Genomic DNA, 16859 nt, shown 5'->3' with positions numbered 1-16859 from the left:
CTCAGGTGTGCTCCAGAGACGCTTCCAATAGAGTAACGGTCGAATGGCAATAGCGTCTGCAATTGGGCAAACATTTAGACCGAGTCTTAATGGGAGTAAAGAAGTGCTTTTTGGGAGGTCCAGTAGTTGTCTTAGAAAGTTATTTTCAGTTATAGATTGGTTGCTTATTGATGTGTGACCCCAGAGTTCTGCTCCATAGAGAGATGAGGCCCTAGCTTTCACTTTAAAAATTTCAAGCAGGGCGCTTATTATTTTAAGGGTACAACTCTTCTGTACTTTAAGAATTCCCCCTGCTGCTTGGGTTAGTCTTAAATTGGCCTTAGCCACTTGAGGACCCCAACCCATTTTGTCATTTAGAGTCACACCCAAATATTCAAAGGTTGAAACCCTTTCAAGGGGTCTGCCATCCATCATTGGATGGGGGCAGTTAACAGTTTTTGCATTAAAAACCATGTACTTAGTCTTATTTATGTTAACCACCAGATTTCTTTTGGAACAAAAGTTGGAGAATTTATCTAACACGCGCTGCATCCCCATTGGAGATTTTGAAAGCAGAAGCGTGTCATCCGAATTTTCGGGCACCCAATTTGGGGGAGTCTATATCTTTTTTAGCTAAGAGATCTTCGATAAGCCCGTTGAGAAAAAGGGAAAATAAAGTTGGAGCAAGGACACAGCCCTGCCTGACACCTTTCTCAATCGGGAAGGCTCCAGTTAACTGGCCTTGTTTACCGAAGCGTACTCTTGCAAAGGTGCCAGCATGTAAGATTTTGAGCTGGTGGCATAAATAGGGTGGAACCCCCATTGATAATAAAATGGACCATAGTTGTTTTCTATCCACCATGTCGAAAGCAGATTTTAAATCGACAAAAGTAAGATAAAGACTACCCCCTTCCAGGGTCACATGCTTCCAGTATATCACTTGTAACCGGAATAGTTGATCAATTGTTGAGGTTTTCGCCCTAAATCCCGCCTGGAGCGGCGTCAAGATATTATCACTAGACCAGCTCTCCAAGCGTTGTAACAATACCCTGGCATAATTTTTTTGTGTAACATCAATAAGGCTAATCGGCCTATAGTTAGAGGGTTGGAGCGGAGAGCCCTTCTTATGTATTGGGATAATCTCCGCCCCAAGCCAAGTGCTAGGCAAAGGTAACCCCTGCAGAATCGCGTTGAATAAAACCAGGAGATAAGGGCCACAAACTGTTAGTTCTTCTCTGAATAGATCACCCGGGATACGATCAAGACCCGGAGCTTTATTGGGCTGGATCCTAAGTATTGCCATCTTTACTTCCTCCAGTGTAAATATTTGCACTGGCCATATAGGGTTCAGAGCCAAGGGGCTCTGAGAGGCTTCACTAGTGCAGGAAGGAGAGAGAGAGTAGAGATCTTTAAAATAAGAGGACCAAGCTTCCTCAGATATATTGGGGATGATTGCAGATCTTCCTTCTGGATTCCCAGTATGGACAAGGTTCCAAAAGGACCTCACATCCTTTGCCGCGAGGGCAGATGAAATGGCGGCCCAACGATCAGCCTCCCATTCAGATTTAGCATTTTTTAGCAATTTCTTGTATGCTTGTCTAGCCTGAAAAATGCACTGTCTGTTACCTTGGCTTATAGCCAGTAATAGTGCAGATTTTGCGTCCCTACATCCTCTGTTAAACCAGGGGTTATCACCAAGACGTGGTTTGATTTTAATAGGACCTTCTTTGTAAAAGGTATCCTTTAATAGGGAAACCATCTCACTGTGGATATCAGTGATTGCAGTCATATCAATAGTAGAAGGATCACTAAAGGCAAGATTAGCCTTTTCGAGAAGGGGGACTACGTTTCTATATAGGTTTGGCATTATTTCAGTAGAAGATTTCGCGGCTGCCCATCGAATTCTTCTCCCACCTTGCTCTAGTCTTAGATCACATCTGGGTGAACTGGTTATAGCACTCTCCCCACATGTTAGTTGAAAATCCAACTCAGTTATCAAAGGGTTGTGATCACGTTCGGAGCGCCCACAGACGGTAAAATCTAAGATATTTGACCAGGATGTCAGGCTCACCAGAAAGTAATCTATCACTGATGTATGCCCCAAGCCATTATAAGTATAATGAGCAGGAGTGTCACTATTAAAGCGACCATTACAGGCTCTGAGGGAGAATGTGAGGGTGAGGGAGGTCAGTTGTAGAACTAAGGCTGACCAATTTTTAGCAGGATAGGCAATTGGGGGAGGAACGGACCAAATTTCATCCTCAGCCTTGGTCATTGTGGGGACCCCATGTAATGGTTCGAAATGACAATTGAAGTCACCTCCAATCAACAACACTACATCGCCTCCCAATTTATGCAGTAAGGCAGTTAACATATCCAAGGTGTCAGAAGTTCCACCGAGTTTTACTGGCCGCGAGTAAATATTAATCAAGGCCAGCTTGGGTGTTCTTTTATGAGACATCAGGATGCACGTGAGATCAGGGCTGTTTGTCTCTATTCTTTTCAACGTGAATCCAAGATGGATGCCTATCCAGGTACACAGCCCCCCTGACGGTCTGCCTCTTACACCTTTTACTGCAGGTTCTGCAAAAGTTACATACCCTGCTCTATTGGTGGGACCTGTCGCCCATGTTTCCTGAAATAAACAGATCCCATGGGAATCCACAAAAGTGCACCAATTCCGGATATCTAAATTAGATACAAGGCCTGCTATATTCCAGGATAAAAATTTTAGGGACCCTTTTGTGTTTGGCAGCTTAGTTCCCACACTACCCTCATGGCGGGAGCCAGCACAGCCATGAGTCCCAGAACCAACTAAATTAAAGTCCGCCTGCACACTAATAGACTGAGATTGAGGCACCAATGTACAATTAGCAATCATAGAGATGGATAGCTCATCCCTAAACTCCCCATCTGTTGTGAGCAGATTCTCTTTGGCCATCACACCAGCCTCTGTAGGTGGCATAGGATTGGGTCCAGCTTTTACCACCTCCAGATGCTTGTTTCTAGTGGTTATCAAATCTTCATCCTTTTTGTAAGCATCAATTTGGTAGGGCAGGGAACAACTAAACGACACAGGGAGTCAATCTACTTGATCGAGCAAGCTGTATCGATTGTATAACGGGATTTCCATCATTTCCCCCCTTGGTTGACTACCCCTACTTCTAGATACAAGGTGCCAAAGGTCCTCTTGCTGTGACCTCAAATCAAACCTCCCGTAATCGGGAGGAGAATAAGCATGAACTGTTGGATAAAAATAGTCTAACCTCCATGGTTTAATCATTGTATTAGAGCTTGACTGTTGCCAACTGCATATATGGTCAACTGCCCTATAGTCCTCAAAGTTAATAATTACACAATCTCCTCCCACATTTTTAGATCTGGGACCTACCCACCTCACTCTTCTGACATACAAAATTTTACTATAAATAGATCTAGGCAGGGATCTATGAGTATTCAACCAATGCATAGTCTTGTTTCTAAGTTCCTCATATGATTCTGTTTTGTTGCTCGATAGCTCTGGGACCTCCGTTAGAACAACATATGGGGCACAATCCGGAGGTAGATTGATGCATGGTAAAGCTTGAGAATTAATGTTTCCAGCACATACTCCTTCCCTGGAATAGCAGAATTTGCTGAAGATACCGATAGCAGGGGTTGGGAGGGATGTACCTTGTCCACAGGATTGAGGCTATTGTTAGAGTCAATAATAAAAGGGCCCAAAGTTGACCCCTGTGTGTTGGACATTAAGGGTTGATCTTTTGCAGTGATATCGGTTGACTTAAGTTGTGGGTGTAAGGCATTGGTCGGAAGAGCTATGGCTTTTACTTGGGTTTGAATGGCAAGTAGATCTTTCCTAAGGCCCATATTTTCCACAAGTAGATGCCAGACTTGGGAAAATGGAGGCTTTAAGTATTGCAACTTTTGCTCCACACGCTGGATAAGAGGGGATAGAACCAAACTCAATTTTCCCACTAATAAATCTAAATCCAGGGAGCATAAATTTGCAGATAGTCTACCATTCTCAACAGGAGTGTCTATTAGGGTCTCAGCGGAGCAAGACTCCAAAAATACCGTGGACCGGGGAGGCGATTTTGTAGTGGTTTTGGGTTGTTTCTATTTTTTACCCCATGACGAAGTATCAGCCTTCCTCTTCTTTGGAATAGCACCCTCCTTAGGTCTTGATTCATTGTCATTATTTAGACTCAGTTCATTTGGGGCCGCAGTTAAATTAGTAGGCTGTCCACATGATGGTTGCATAAGGCCATCGACCCGGGCGTCTGTACTGGACCCAGTTTTGCATGAGGTTGATGGAAAATCCTCAGTAGCTAAATTTGATTGAGCGGGGGCAGGTAAACTAGCATGAGCAATAAGACCCAAAGAAGATCTTCTTAGTAAGACCGGGTCTTGGGACAAACGGCGTTGTGTCATTTCAATTTCGTGCTCCAATACCGATGATGCCCTCGTTATAAATTGGTCCAGTGTCCCAGCTACCATCCCAACAGGTGTGGCTTTCGCGGCCCTTCTAGCAGCCATTTGTAAGAGGTGCTGACAGTTAATAAATCTGGTACACGTACTTACTTTAAGGAGTGGTTGATAGAGGGGTGGCCCAGCCCAGCCTCCTCCGGCCACAGACGGCCACAGACGGCCACAGACGGCCCGCCCTCTGCCGGGCGCCGCCCGCGCGCGGTCCCGCGCGCGGTCCCGCGACGCGGAGGGTGAGCGCGATTTTGTAGCGCCTCCAGGCGTGTCCAGTGGGCGTGACCTTCCGCCCCGCCCCACCAGGTGCTACTGGGAGGTGTAGTCCCCCTCCTGGCCGCACCCGCTAGCATGTCAAGCGCGGCGGCAAGCGGCGGGAGGGAGACACGGGCACAGGCAGGCAAAAGGCAGCAGGAATCCCCGAGACACAGGGCAATGTGCAGAGTCCTTCACTGGAGCCACAAACAGGTAGGACACCCCCGCTCCACCGAGGGTGAGCGCGATTTTGTAGCGCCTCCAGTGGGCGTGACCTTCCGCCCCGCCCCACCAGGTGCTACTGGGAGGTGTAGTCCCCCTCCTGGCCGCACCCGCTAGCGTGTCAAGCGCGGCGGCAAGCGGCGGGAGGGAGACACGGGCACAGGCAGGCAAAAGGCAGCAGGAATCCCCGATACACAGGGCAACGTGCAGAGTCCTTCACTGGAGCCACAAACAGGTAGGACACCCCCGCTCCACCGAGGGTGAGCGCGATTTTGTAGCGCCTCCAGGCGCGTCCAGTGGGCGTGACCTTCCGCCCCGCCCCACCAGGTGCTACTGGGAGGTGTAGTCCCCCTCCTGGCCGCACCCGCTAGCGTGTCAAGCGCGGCGGCAAGCGGCGGGAGGGAGACACGGGCACAGGCAGGCAAAAGGCAGCAGGAATCCCCGAGACACAGGGCAACGTACAGAGTCCTTCACTGGAGCCACAAACAGGTAGGACACCCCACATAATGTTTCACTACTGCAACTATTGAGTAGTTAGCAAGGGAGTGGAGCAGAAAAAGGTGGATCCGATTCATCGTTTACCTATAATTTGGTCATGGCTATGAGTGGCATAAACCAGATACGTGCAGGTTAAAGGAGTCTACCAAAGAGGAATGATGCCTGTATCTAATCTGAAATGCTTAAGGTGTCCTACACTTTAAATCTGTAAGTCACCGTGCGAAAATTGAGCTCCCTTAAAATAGCCCATCATGGTCTTTATCTGGGCCCCCTGGGTCGATAGACAATGGTTCCTGCTAGTCAAATTGTTTCACCTGTGTTTCTGTATCAGACACCACATGGAACAGATGTTTACTCATTCTTCACTTCCTGGGCAGGTTTAAAATGTTAAACATAAGACCCTTGTCGAAGATACAGGTTTCCTCAGGTTCTGCTTTAATAACTCCACCCCTATAATTTCAGGTGCTGAACTTAACATTGAAAATATAGAAGCACAGGTCTAGTAAGTGTCAAATCCCGCTGAAGATTAGAAGCCCTGTAAAGGAGAACAAAACAGACACTCAATGGATTGCTGAGCAGAGAGCTCCTCACGAGCTATGATAACCACCTTTGAAGTGTAAACACGAGTTAGACTGCAGGGGTTCCGATTATAATGGGCAAAAATATAAACTAAAGTGGCCCCTTGGTGACAAGCATTCTTGGAGTCCTTAAAGCCAACACTGCACTGAAAGTTTAAGAAGCAAAGTGTTAATTTAGAGGCCTCCAAATTAAGGTTTGTTTGGAACGATGTAAATGTATGTGTCTTGTAAAGCGCACTGCTGCCCTGAGGCATCCTGGCGCTGGGGAACCCGTCCTGGCTATCACTGTGAGATGGTCCCTCCTGGGTATCTCCAAGGTGAAACCAGGCATCCCCGGCGAATGTGGGGGGCCGTTGTGGAGATGAGGCAAGCTAATGCCCAGTGTTGCCGAGTGTGATCCCTGGTTAGAGTAGGCACCGAGGCGAGAATTATCGAGTCCGCTGGCCCTGGTCCACGACCCTGCTGCGTTGGGAATTGAACCCTGGTCCCGGGCCGTCCTCTGCTTCCGGGTCTGCTGCCTCTAACCAGTGAGCTCCACCAGTGAGCCACAATTATGACTACAAGATAAAACAAGCTGAAGGCGACAGGAATATACAATAAAATCCCTGTGATTAGGCCTAGTGTTTGGCAATTATTCTACTAATTAATCAAGGAAGAATCTTTCACCCAAAGTTTTTTTTTTAATTAAGCCGTCATACAAAATGTAATCTGGACACATTATCACACACAAACAAAATAAACACACATTTGTATATACATATCTACTGTTTACACAAGGACAGACCTGGGATTTGGAGAACTCCACTACGTTGTAGCTAACATTGTTGAGCAGAGCGAGAGAGTAAACACCGAGTCCAGCATCTTTTGTTCTCCAGATCTGATCGAGGAGCTGGGCCAGTTCCAGAACCCTTCCTGCAGTATCGACGGCTATCAACACATTACCATCGGCACGCAATGTTTCCAGAACATTGGCTGTGTAAAATCAAATGAAGAGACTTTTAAAGTAATATTTCAGGTTAAAGATATGTACTCTGAGAGGATAAAGGGGCACATCTGGCTATAACTTCAAAGCATAGCATACTAAAGACCATAGTAATAGCAAACTAAAATATCATTAGCTCCTGGTGGCGTTCTACCGTTAAGTGTTTTCATAGAATAGAGACCAAAACACACTTGTTGAGTGGCTCAACAGTCTTCATGTAGGTAGCCTTTTGCCACGGTGGGCAAGGGTGCAAGAGAGACAAATTCATGAACCATATTACCAGCAGAAACCTGACAGAGGTAAAAGTATACACATGCATAACAAATAATGTGCATATCAACAGCTAACAATTGTATTAGATATTGGGGCTTGAAGGTGATTAGCACTTTAATGTCAAAACGTGTAATGTATGATGAGGTGTTTATAGATGCCAGTCAGTTTGGGGGGGAGGAGGGGGAATTGCTGTCAGGGTACCAAAATGCATTAGAGGTCAAGATTGTGTAGGTGCCAGAAAGAATAAGTCAAAGCTTCATATTCCGCTCAAGTGAAAGAATGGTGAAGAAGATAATGTGATCCGTACATACATGCTAAGCGTATACAAATCGACAAGTTACACAAACATTTGCACAGTGGAAGGTGGCACAGATCGGAGGTGGCGTGTAAAGAAAAAGAAACATACTTCCTCGCCGCGTCTCTCCTCCATCGTCTCTCGACGTCCAGCCGGAACAGGAAGCACCAGGCTCCCCTAAGCCAATAACGCTGCAATGCAAGCCTGCGATTGGTCTGTGCGCCGTGGTTCGGCACTCAGTCGGGGACTGGGAGCTTGGGCATGTTCTCCACCCACGCTGTGAGACAGCCTGGGTGGAGAACATACAAAGTGTGCATGACTGTTTGGCCGGCCCAAAACAGCCGGCCAAACATTCATGTGCATTTACAGAGTGCCCACCACTTCTCCCCCTGCTCTGTGAGCTGTGCATTGCTAGTTTAACCCCTTCGATGCGCATGACGGAGCGGTTCCGTCACGCGCATCGGTTGCGCTGTGCGGATGACGGAACCGCTCCGTCATGGCCCCGCCCGCGCACGAACCCTTCAGCATAGCGCGTTAATCCGCACCGCGCTGAAGGGGTTAACAAGCACAGGTAAACAGTGTCATCGTAAGGATTTGGTGGGCCCCTGCACAGTGCAAAGTTGAATCTTATTGGCTATTTCCTACTAATTCAAGCCAGCATAATGCCAATCAATATTTAATTATATGTTAAACTTCAACAGGGTTACACACACACAGAGTTTAAATGATATCTTGCCCTGGACCCCTAAAATTGTTAAGATGACATGTCAGGAAGAGTCAGTGGTAGCAGTAGAATGAAAGGGAAAGCGGATTAGCTAGAGAAATACAATAGACTGAAAACAAATAAAGTTAGTTCACTTTCCCAGGGGCCTCTTGGGAGGGAGGGGGCCATGGTCAATTGGCCACTTTGCCTATGCCGAACAGCACTGACTTGCACACCGACCATAGTGGACTCCGCTAAATCACTCGGTATCACACTGGACAGCAACCTGAAAATGCGAGCCCACATCAACTCTTTGGCCAAAATTGGAAAGTTTCACCTGAGCTACTTGAGAAACAAACACTTCCTTGACGCATCGAACCTAAAAATGGCAGTTCAGGCATTTAGTTATCTTTAAGATCGAATACGGATGCTCAACCCTCTCTGGCCTACCCAAGATCTTAACAACACCCTAAAAGCTTGTCTCAATGCTGCCGCTAGACTCTTAACAGGCTCAAAAAATTCAATCACATCTCACCGCACCTGAAGGCGCTGCACTGGCTTCCTTTTGCAGCCAGAATCCAACTCAAATTGGCCTGCATCACGCACAAAGCACTACACTCAAATTCTCCTGCATATCTTGGCCAGAAAATCGTGGTATGTGCAGGAGCCAGAAATTCCCAGTCCACCAGAGACTGTGCTATTCCGAAAGAAAAAAAAAAAGCATACAACCGAACTTTCTCTGGGGCTGCACCAAGAATCTGGAACTCGCTGCCACCTAACATCAAAAGAATACCCTCTTTGTCAAGGTTCAAAAAGAAAGCTAAAACTTTCCTAATGGCCAAATTCCTCCCATAAAACTCACTCATTGCACACACTTCCCCCAGTGGCCTAGCGATATGTTTTTGCTCCATTCTTAATCTCCACCTGTGCTAACCGTTCTTGATATCCATGCCTTATTCCTGCGCCTCTGGTATCATGATTGTCTGCTCATAATTGTGAATCTTTTTGTTTTTCACCACCACTTTTCGTATCTCCCTCTAGGGTACCCTTTTCGCTCATTCCTACTTCTGAATAAGCTGGCTATCTCTGCAAAGTGTTCTCATGATCACTTGTTCCAAATATCTTTAAATGACTTGTCATTCCTGCAAGTGTAAAAGATAGTTATCTCCGCAAAGTTCTCTCATGATCGCCGTTCCGAATATTGTATATGACCTGTTTTTCCCCAAGTGTATGCACGTTCATCTATCCCTACCTATGGAATTGTCTATTCCGAACTTGTATATAACTTGTTATCCCTGTAAAGCGCTCTGATACCCTAACAGGTCACGTTCGCACCCTATAAAACACTAAATAAATAAAATGCCTTAAACCTTCTCAATGGGCAAAGTATTAGGGCTAGCATAATCTCCCAAGTAAGGTACCATCACTATGTTAATATTACTGAGTGGAATACTTTTTGCAGAGGAAGATTTTGACTTCTTCGTGAAGTGGGATAATTGACTCGGCTGGGTATAGCTCAGTGGCAGGGAAGTCAAGATTCTAGTTGCTTTTGAGGAGAAACAGAGCTTAGGTTTCTGGTTTACCAAAGATCGGTTTTTCAGGTTCGGATCTTGAGATGCAATGTCCTTGGGAATAATTGAGTTTGCTATAGAAGTACATTTTCTTCCTAGTCAGACCCACCTTATTTAAGTCATACCGGTCATGGCTAGGGAGCAGGTGTAACAAGACTACTATCAGTGTGATGGGTTTGTACTTGTATAGTAAAGGTGTTTGTAGAAATTACTTTTAAAAAGAACACTTCAAAATAGTCATTTTACTATTCATATTGCCTGCCCGACATTTGTTTTTCGGTGACTTAAGATTTAAAAGATTCTTACTTTCAAGGTAATGTCTAAGCTAAGCAAAAGACAAACACCTTTTCAACATTATTTTCTTGGTGTTAAAACCTACACCTACAGTATTCACCAAGTGTCACAAAGGATCAAATTTATTTGTACATATATTTTAGCTGGAATGAGCACAGCAATGGTGCAGGTCAGTTGTTTTAAATGTTTTGGTGTTCTGATTTACTCCTGACCGAAAGGAAAGTTGTGAGCATGTACATCTGAGGCAGCTGAAGGATAATAATTTTAAAGATGATACCGAGAGGAGGTCAGGCATCACCCTCAGAGGGATTTCCTTAATTTAGAGATGCCCCGGGATATTCTAGAGTAGCACGTCACTTCATCTTGAAGAGAGGTGCAGCTTTCCATGTGACTGGAGTAAATGATAGGCAAAGCTTTAAATCCTAGCACCCATGTGAGCTCTTAAATAAAATTTCACTCCAGGGTCATGGAAAGGACTTGTGCATGCTGTCACTAGTGGGTCAGTCGGGCATGCTAAAGAATGACTAAAGAAGGAATTACTTTTCTATGAAGGAAAGGTTGTGTTCTCAAGGTGAAGTGGTGATTATGGAATGTAAGAAACGAGAAGCCTCTAGCAGAGGTACAATTTAGAGGAGCATGTGCAGTGATTGGTGTGTGAAGTGCTGAGAGCGAGTGTTCGGCTTATAGAACTCATAGGACATCGTAGGACACACTGTGACCACTGCCCTTTTCCTTACCTAGCTTAATGTTCTGCTACATAGGAGTATCTAGGGTTCCTACTTGACACTGCCTATTAACTGAACGGCAGTCGTTTTTTTATTTTTGGGCTTTTCAGCTCACAGGGAAAGCTTGCACTGTTATGGCATTTATGTATAATAGTTGTCAGGTAATAACACGGAAGTGAACAAAATATAAGAGAAAACCGAGCTGTTATAGTTTCATTATAGCAAAGAAAATGACAGAGTGCACACCTCTTGTTCACAGGTTTTTACGTAATTGATTTCTTTGAATTGTTAATGCGTGCAGGCCCGAAATCGTGGACTGCCCGGCCACGTGGGAAACATGTAAAGATATGTGGGGCGGAACTCCACCCCACTTCGGACGCACAGCGTTCAAATGGGCACATCAAAAATGCCACCAATTCATCCAATCTTCTCAAAGTTTTATTTCAAATTAATCCACTTTTGATGAATCGTAACTCCTTTTCATCCAGTCAAACGTCAGACACTATGTTTTACATTTAATCCTTAATGCTTGTAGACATGCCAATACAGGCCTTGATCTGCAGCATGGAATGATACATAGGTCCTCCTTAACAAGCGTGCTTCATTACCCAATGCATTTCGGGCCTGGTCTGGCCCTTCGTCAGGGGTTGTCTACAAAATAAAACTTTATGAGAAGATTGGATGAATTGGTGGCATTTTTGATGTGCCCATTTGAACGCTGTGCGTCCGAAGTGGGGTGGAGTTCCGCCCCACATATCTTTACATAGTTTCATTATAGGGCATAGAGCAGTTGGCACGTTCTCCACTTTTAAAGGTCTAATTTCGGTACACTTACTATGCCAGGGCAAATTAGGTTAATATCTAACAGAGACAATAATATTGCTACAAATGACAATCAATTAAAAACCGTACAAATGTCCAATGACCGCTTTGCTAATTAATTAACCTAGACATTAACCCATGGTGTTAATTCCTACCATAATAGTTAAAAACGACAAGCAATATCACCCATATAAAATGCGTGGATGAAAAAGCTTGTAACACACAAAACCCTGGGGTTTCCCAGGGGAGGGAACTAGAGGCTACAGAGTTTTCAGGGTGAGCTGGCCTCCAACCTTAACATGATCACACAAAGAAGCTACCCTGAAAAGAAGTGACCGGAAAATTACAAGGTACTAGGTAGAGTACCAGGCATCTCACAAAAAGTGAAGGACTGTCCTCACACACCACCAGGTGTCATGCTTCATCATTGGCAGTCCTCGCTCCCTAGAAACTGTGTTTGGTAGAGAGCGGGCCTACACCTGGAGACAAGGAGGCACTTCTAAAGTCTAAGTGGGGGCCAGTGCAAATGAGTGATTTAAAAACCAATGTAAAAGACGAAATACATTTATTCACTGGGCAATTATTTGGTATTTAAAATAAATGTGAGGAATGGGGGAATTAGTACCCCATCACCACCGTGATTGTAGTCGTCAACATGTTTCTGCCAAACTGGCCCTTCGGGTACGTGGCATTCATCAGGACGTAAAAAATTGTGGGCTCCTATCTCACGAAGATTGGTCCGCAATTACTCCTCCGGACTGTACTAGGGAGATGGCGACAGAGGTTCCTGTTTCTACTTCAGGATCTTGGAAGAATCAGGTTATTTCCCTTCCTGACCTTGTACACTACTAATTTTGCTAAGTTATGTTAAAGAATTCTGTTCTTTTTTTAGGTCTCACCTAGCGTTGCTGCGCACATGCGTAGCTCGCTCGGCGAGATTTAATGCAGATGAGTACTTTCTGAAAAGGGCTTGAAGCCCCGCCCCTTATTTCCACTGGCTTGCGTCACCGTTTATAGTAAACGGTGCGCAGCCATTGGAAATAAGGTTTCTGGGGTGCCTCCTTTTCGCTTTTTTGTCCGGACCACCCGGACTGGCTCGCCTGCTTTCAGTGTGTCGCAAATGCTTTTCTCATCTTTGCAAGGCGTCACGTGTAATGCACGCTCCAGGCTTCCTGCAACCACGCTGCCTTGCTGCCTTCACACCTGGAGCATGCGCCAGTCAGCTCTGTCATTGGTTAGCGACTTTTGTTTTTGTTGTCCGCACGCTGTCTCCTCCTCTCCGCCCCTTAGCCTCGCCTCCCCGGGTTTCTTGGGACAAGGAGGAGGTCCAACTCACATGCTGAGGGCACGGTTGTTATTGCTCATGTTCAGCCTGGCTGGTGCGGGCACTGCGCGCCGGGAGTTACATTTTAAAATTAAGTTGGAGGCCGGCTGCTCAATGGTTAGCGCCTCGGGCGGGGCCAGAATCATGGGGCTTGGATGTGATCTCTCCATAGCGCTCTCTCTGTGTTCATGTACTGGTTCCCGCCTCTGTGTGCTCTCTGGCTGTGATCTCCGCTCGGTGCAATCTCACTGTGCATGTGTCGATTCCCCCCTCTGTGTGCGCGCTCTGGCTGCGATCTCCGCTCAGTGCTTTCTCTGTGTTCATTTACTGGTTCCCACCTGTGTGCTCTCTGGCTGAGATCGATCTCCGTTTGGTGCTCTTAGTGTGCATGTGTCGATTCCCTCCACTGTGTTCTCTATGGCTGCGCTCTCTGCCCAGTGCTCTCTCTATGTACATGAGCCGGTTACCTCCTCTGTGTGCCCTCTCGCTGTGATCTCTCTATAGTGTTCTCTCTGTGTACCTGTGCCGTTCCCTCTTCTTTGTGCTCTCTGGCTGCGATCTCCGCTCAGTGCAGTCTGTGTACATGTGCCGGTTCCCTCCTCTGTGTGCTCTCTTCCTGCGATCTCCTTTCCGCTCAGTGCTTTCTTTGTGTACGTGTGCTGGTCCCTCCCCTGTGTGCTCTCTTCCTGCGATCTCCGCTCAGTGCTCTCTCTGTGTACATGTGCCGGTTCCCTACGCTATGTGCTCTCTTCCTGCGATCTCCGCTTAGTGCTCTCACCATACACGTGTGCCGGTTCCCTTCTCTGTCTGTGCTCTCCCACCATGGGATCCTCAAGGTCCCCTGTTCCGCCCGACCCCAAACTTAAGGCAGTCACCTACTTAATTCTCAAGCGCTTTCAGACACTCAAGGCGCTCCTGGAGGCCGTGGAATCCAAAGAAGCTTTGGTGGGGGGCTTTGTCCTCCCTCACCTGGCCGAACTATGGGTGGGCGGCTTGCCCGCATCCCCCCCCCCCAGTGGCTACTCTGCAAGCTCTTCCTCTGGCCTGATCTTCAGCGCCCTGCCGAGCTCAACGCGCTACTGGGCTGTCAAAATTTCGGGAGGTCGGAGGACAGTGCCTGCTGCAACCCCTACCACTACAGTAGTCTGTGCGAGCCAGGTAAGCTGGTGACGGGGGTTGGGTGTTGTGGTAGAGAGGGATGTGGTTGGGGGAAGAGACTAGGGCAGTGTTCTGGGAGGTAATTTAGTGCTGATTCGCGTCCTTGTGGGGCATAGTCAATGCTTCTGATGGTGGGCAGTGTGTCTCTAGAGTAATGATGAGCCCTGTGTCTGTGAGCGAGAGGACATAGTGTTGGGATGGACAGCGTTTGTTTGTGTGGGGTGGCATAGCTGCACAAGAGGGATCAGTATCTCTATGTAGGAGGGAGGGGGTGTGGGACAGTGCTTTTTAGGATGGATCATTGTTTCTCCGTGGGAGAGGGCGGGTCACCGTTTCTCAGGGAAGGAGGCGTAATGGGGCTTCTCAGGGTGGACGGTAGTTCTTGGAAGCAGAGCTTGGGACAGTGCTGGGACTGGGGTGTGTGACATTGTCAGATCAAAACAGGAGCATAAACAGTGCTTCCGAAGAGAACACTGGGAGAGTAAGGGACAGTGCTTCTCTGGGTGGACGTTGTTGCTCTGGGGCGAGCAGTATTGGATAGAACTTCTCAGGATGGGCACTCTTTTTTGGCAAGAGAGTATGGGACTGTGCTTCTCAGGATGGGCAGTGTTGCTCCGGAGGAGAGTTTGGGTTAATGGTTGTTTTTAAACTGTATACTCAGCACAAGTATTCTCTTCAAAACTGCACCTTGCCTTTTCCTTTCATCCGACACCATAGGTTCCATTGCTAAGGCTTTCAGCTGCTCGTCGCCACTAATTGCAATAATTTCCGCTCACATGCTCTTCATAAGTTAAGCTTTTTATTACATGAAAAGTCCCGGCCGAACACGGAGAGCAGCAAACAAGCAACTCTTTCCAGTGCCGTACACACGTAACATGTACACATTCTAACATGACATTTGGCAATTACAACGTGGTACAGTTAAAGAAAAGCACAAGGAACAATAAGTAAATAATAACACTTGTTATAATTTACATCACAATACCATGCTCCCCAACATCACGCAGCGTGTGCACCCCACGCCCATGTTATTTTTGCTGTGCTAAAAGTGCGCAGCAGTTTTGAATAATTTAGTGCTCCACACCCATATAGAGCCCACAACAAACATCATAAAATCACAAGCCTTGCCTGTGCATCCCCCATTTACTCTCTCTCCAGCTGCTTAAATTAATTAGCATTTCAGGACAAGGAACTGGGAACATTCTCCCCCCCCCCCCCCTCTAAACTCTAAGTAGCTTGCCCACGCACAAGCAAACACGCAGCATTACTTAAATCAGCACGTGCAGCTTTTATTTTGCCAGCACATTAGTTTTACTTTAAGCTGCAGCATTCCTCACTACCATTCCTACGCAACATTTATAGATTCGCATGCTCTCACTTGCAGTCCTTTCCCCAGGCAATTTTGTTTTCTCCAGCCAGCATATTACGTTTGTCTACCCCTCCTCATAACCTACTTCCCATTTTCAGGTTCTTCAGTGTCTCGAGGTCTTACAAGCATTTGCACTGCAATAGGTCTCGCGGTTACGCGAGTTTGAACTATTGGCATTGTAAATTACAATGCCTTTTATTTATGTTTTTAAAAGAAAACAAAAATAAAAGGCATTGTTATTTGCAATGCCAATAGCTCAAACTTGTGCCAATGCGAGACCTATTGCATTATAAATCCTTGTTTATAAGAGGGCTGGTGAATTGAAGTGCTAATTCCAAGCTTGGTGATCTGTAGAGGAAGTACTGCTGGATGTCATCTATAACAATGTTTATTTGTAAAGCACACGTTCTCCCAAGTATTAGGTCTTCTGGCCTTGAAAAAACAGATGGTTGTTACCCAACTTTACCAAACTCAATTTATCGACCTCGGAAGGATGAAAGGCTGAGTAAAGCCACTGAAATTCAAACCTGTGATCATGAGTTTAAACACAGATCCAGAGTGGCAACCATCCACAGTCTGTCATACTTCCATCCACTAACATGATTCAGCCCCTCATCAGGGGTATGAAGTACTATATAAATGCAACTACAATACAATCTAATTTGTCAATATGTGTTAAAATTAGAAAATGAGAAAGTGCCACAGAAAGTGCCGCATAATTGTATAGGATGTCACAATTTTATTTTCCTTGTCACATAATTTAGTTACACCCTCTTAATTTATTTAGTTTGCCCCCTAATTTAATCCACCACTGTTGCACAATTGCACTGGCCACTTACTAGACCACCTGACTGAAGAACACCGCCTGTAAATACAGCAGCGCCACAAATCACTCAGCAAATACAAAGGAACACACTAGACTCGCCATCACCATACTGACATGCAAACAAATTGAACTACAGAAAGGAAAATGTTACCTAGAAAATGCACACTGCAGTAATTTTAACCCTAACCTGAAAACACCAAAAATATACCATCACTCTCTCTCGAGAATCAAATATAGGGCCACAAGTATTACAGGTGAACAAGAATTTCTCTGCACAGTTAGCAACAAATTAATTTGAACACATTGGATGCACCACGTCTACGCACTCATATACCTAGAATAGCAGAGTCACATCTGGCAACAAGTACCTCTTTAACACCACCAACGACTCATACAGAACATCTCAACATTTAGGACACAACTGAAAGATCCAATATGAAGCACAATAACCTTACTTCAGGACACAATCCACCGAACAATAAACACAACCAGCACCTGAAATAAAC

General features: G+C 46.0%; 1 protein-coding gene across 2 annotated transcripts in view; it reads right to left on the bottom strand.

Annotated features, from left to right (window-relative positions):
• CPSF2 (cleavage and polyadenylation specific factor 2) overlaps positions 1 to 16859 on the bottom strand; it is a 187365-nt gene that overhangs the window by 138792 nt on the left and 31714 nt on the right. For both annotated transcript variants that reach the window (XM_085626508.1, XM_085626507.1), the window contains one exon: positions 6796 to 6983. In XM_085626508.1, the coding sequence (XP_085482634.1) occupies positions 6796 to 6983 (188 nt within the window). The remainder of the gene's footprint in view (positions 1 to 6795; positions 6984 to 16859) is intronic.

This window comes from Triturus cristatus, chromosome 9 (assembly GCF_964204655.1).
Source record: "Triturus cristatus chromosome 9, aTriCri1.1, whole genome shotgun sequence".
NCBI classification, from domain to species: domain Eukaryota; kingdom Metazoa; phylum Chordata; class Amphibia; order Caudata; family Salamandridae; genus Triturus; species Triturus cristatus.
This window is presented reverse-complemented; position numbering and strand designations above follow the sequence as displayed.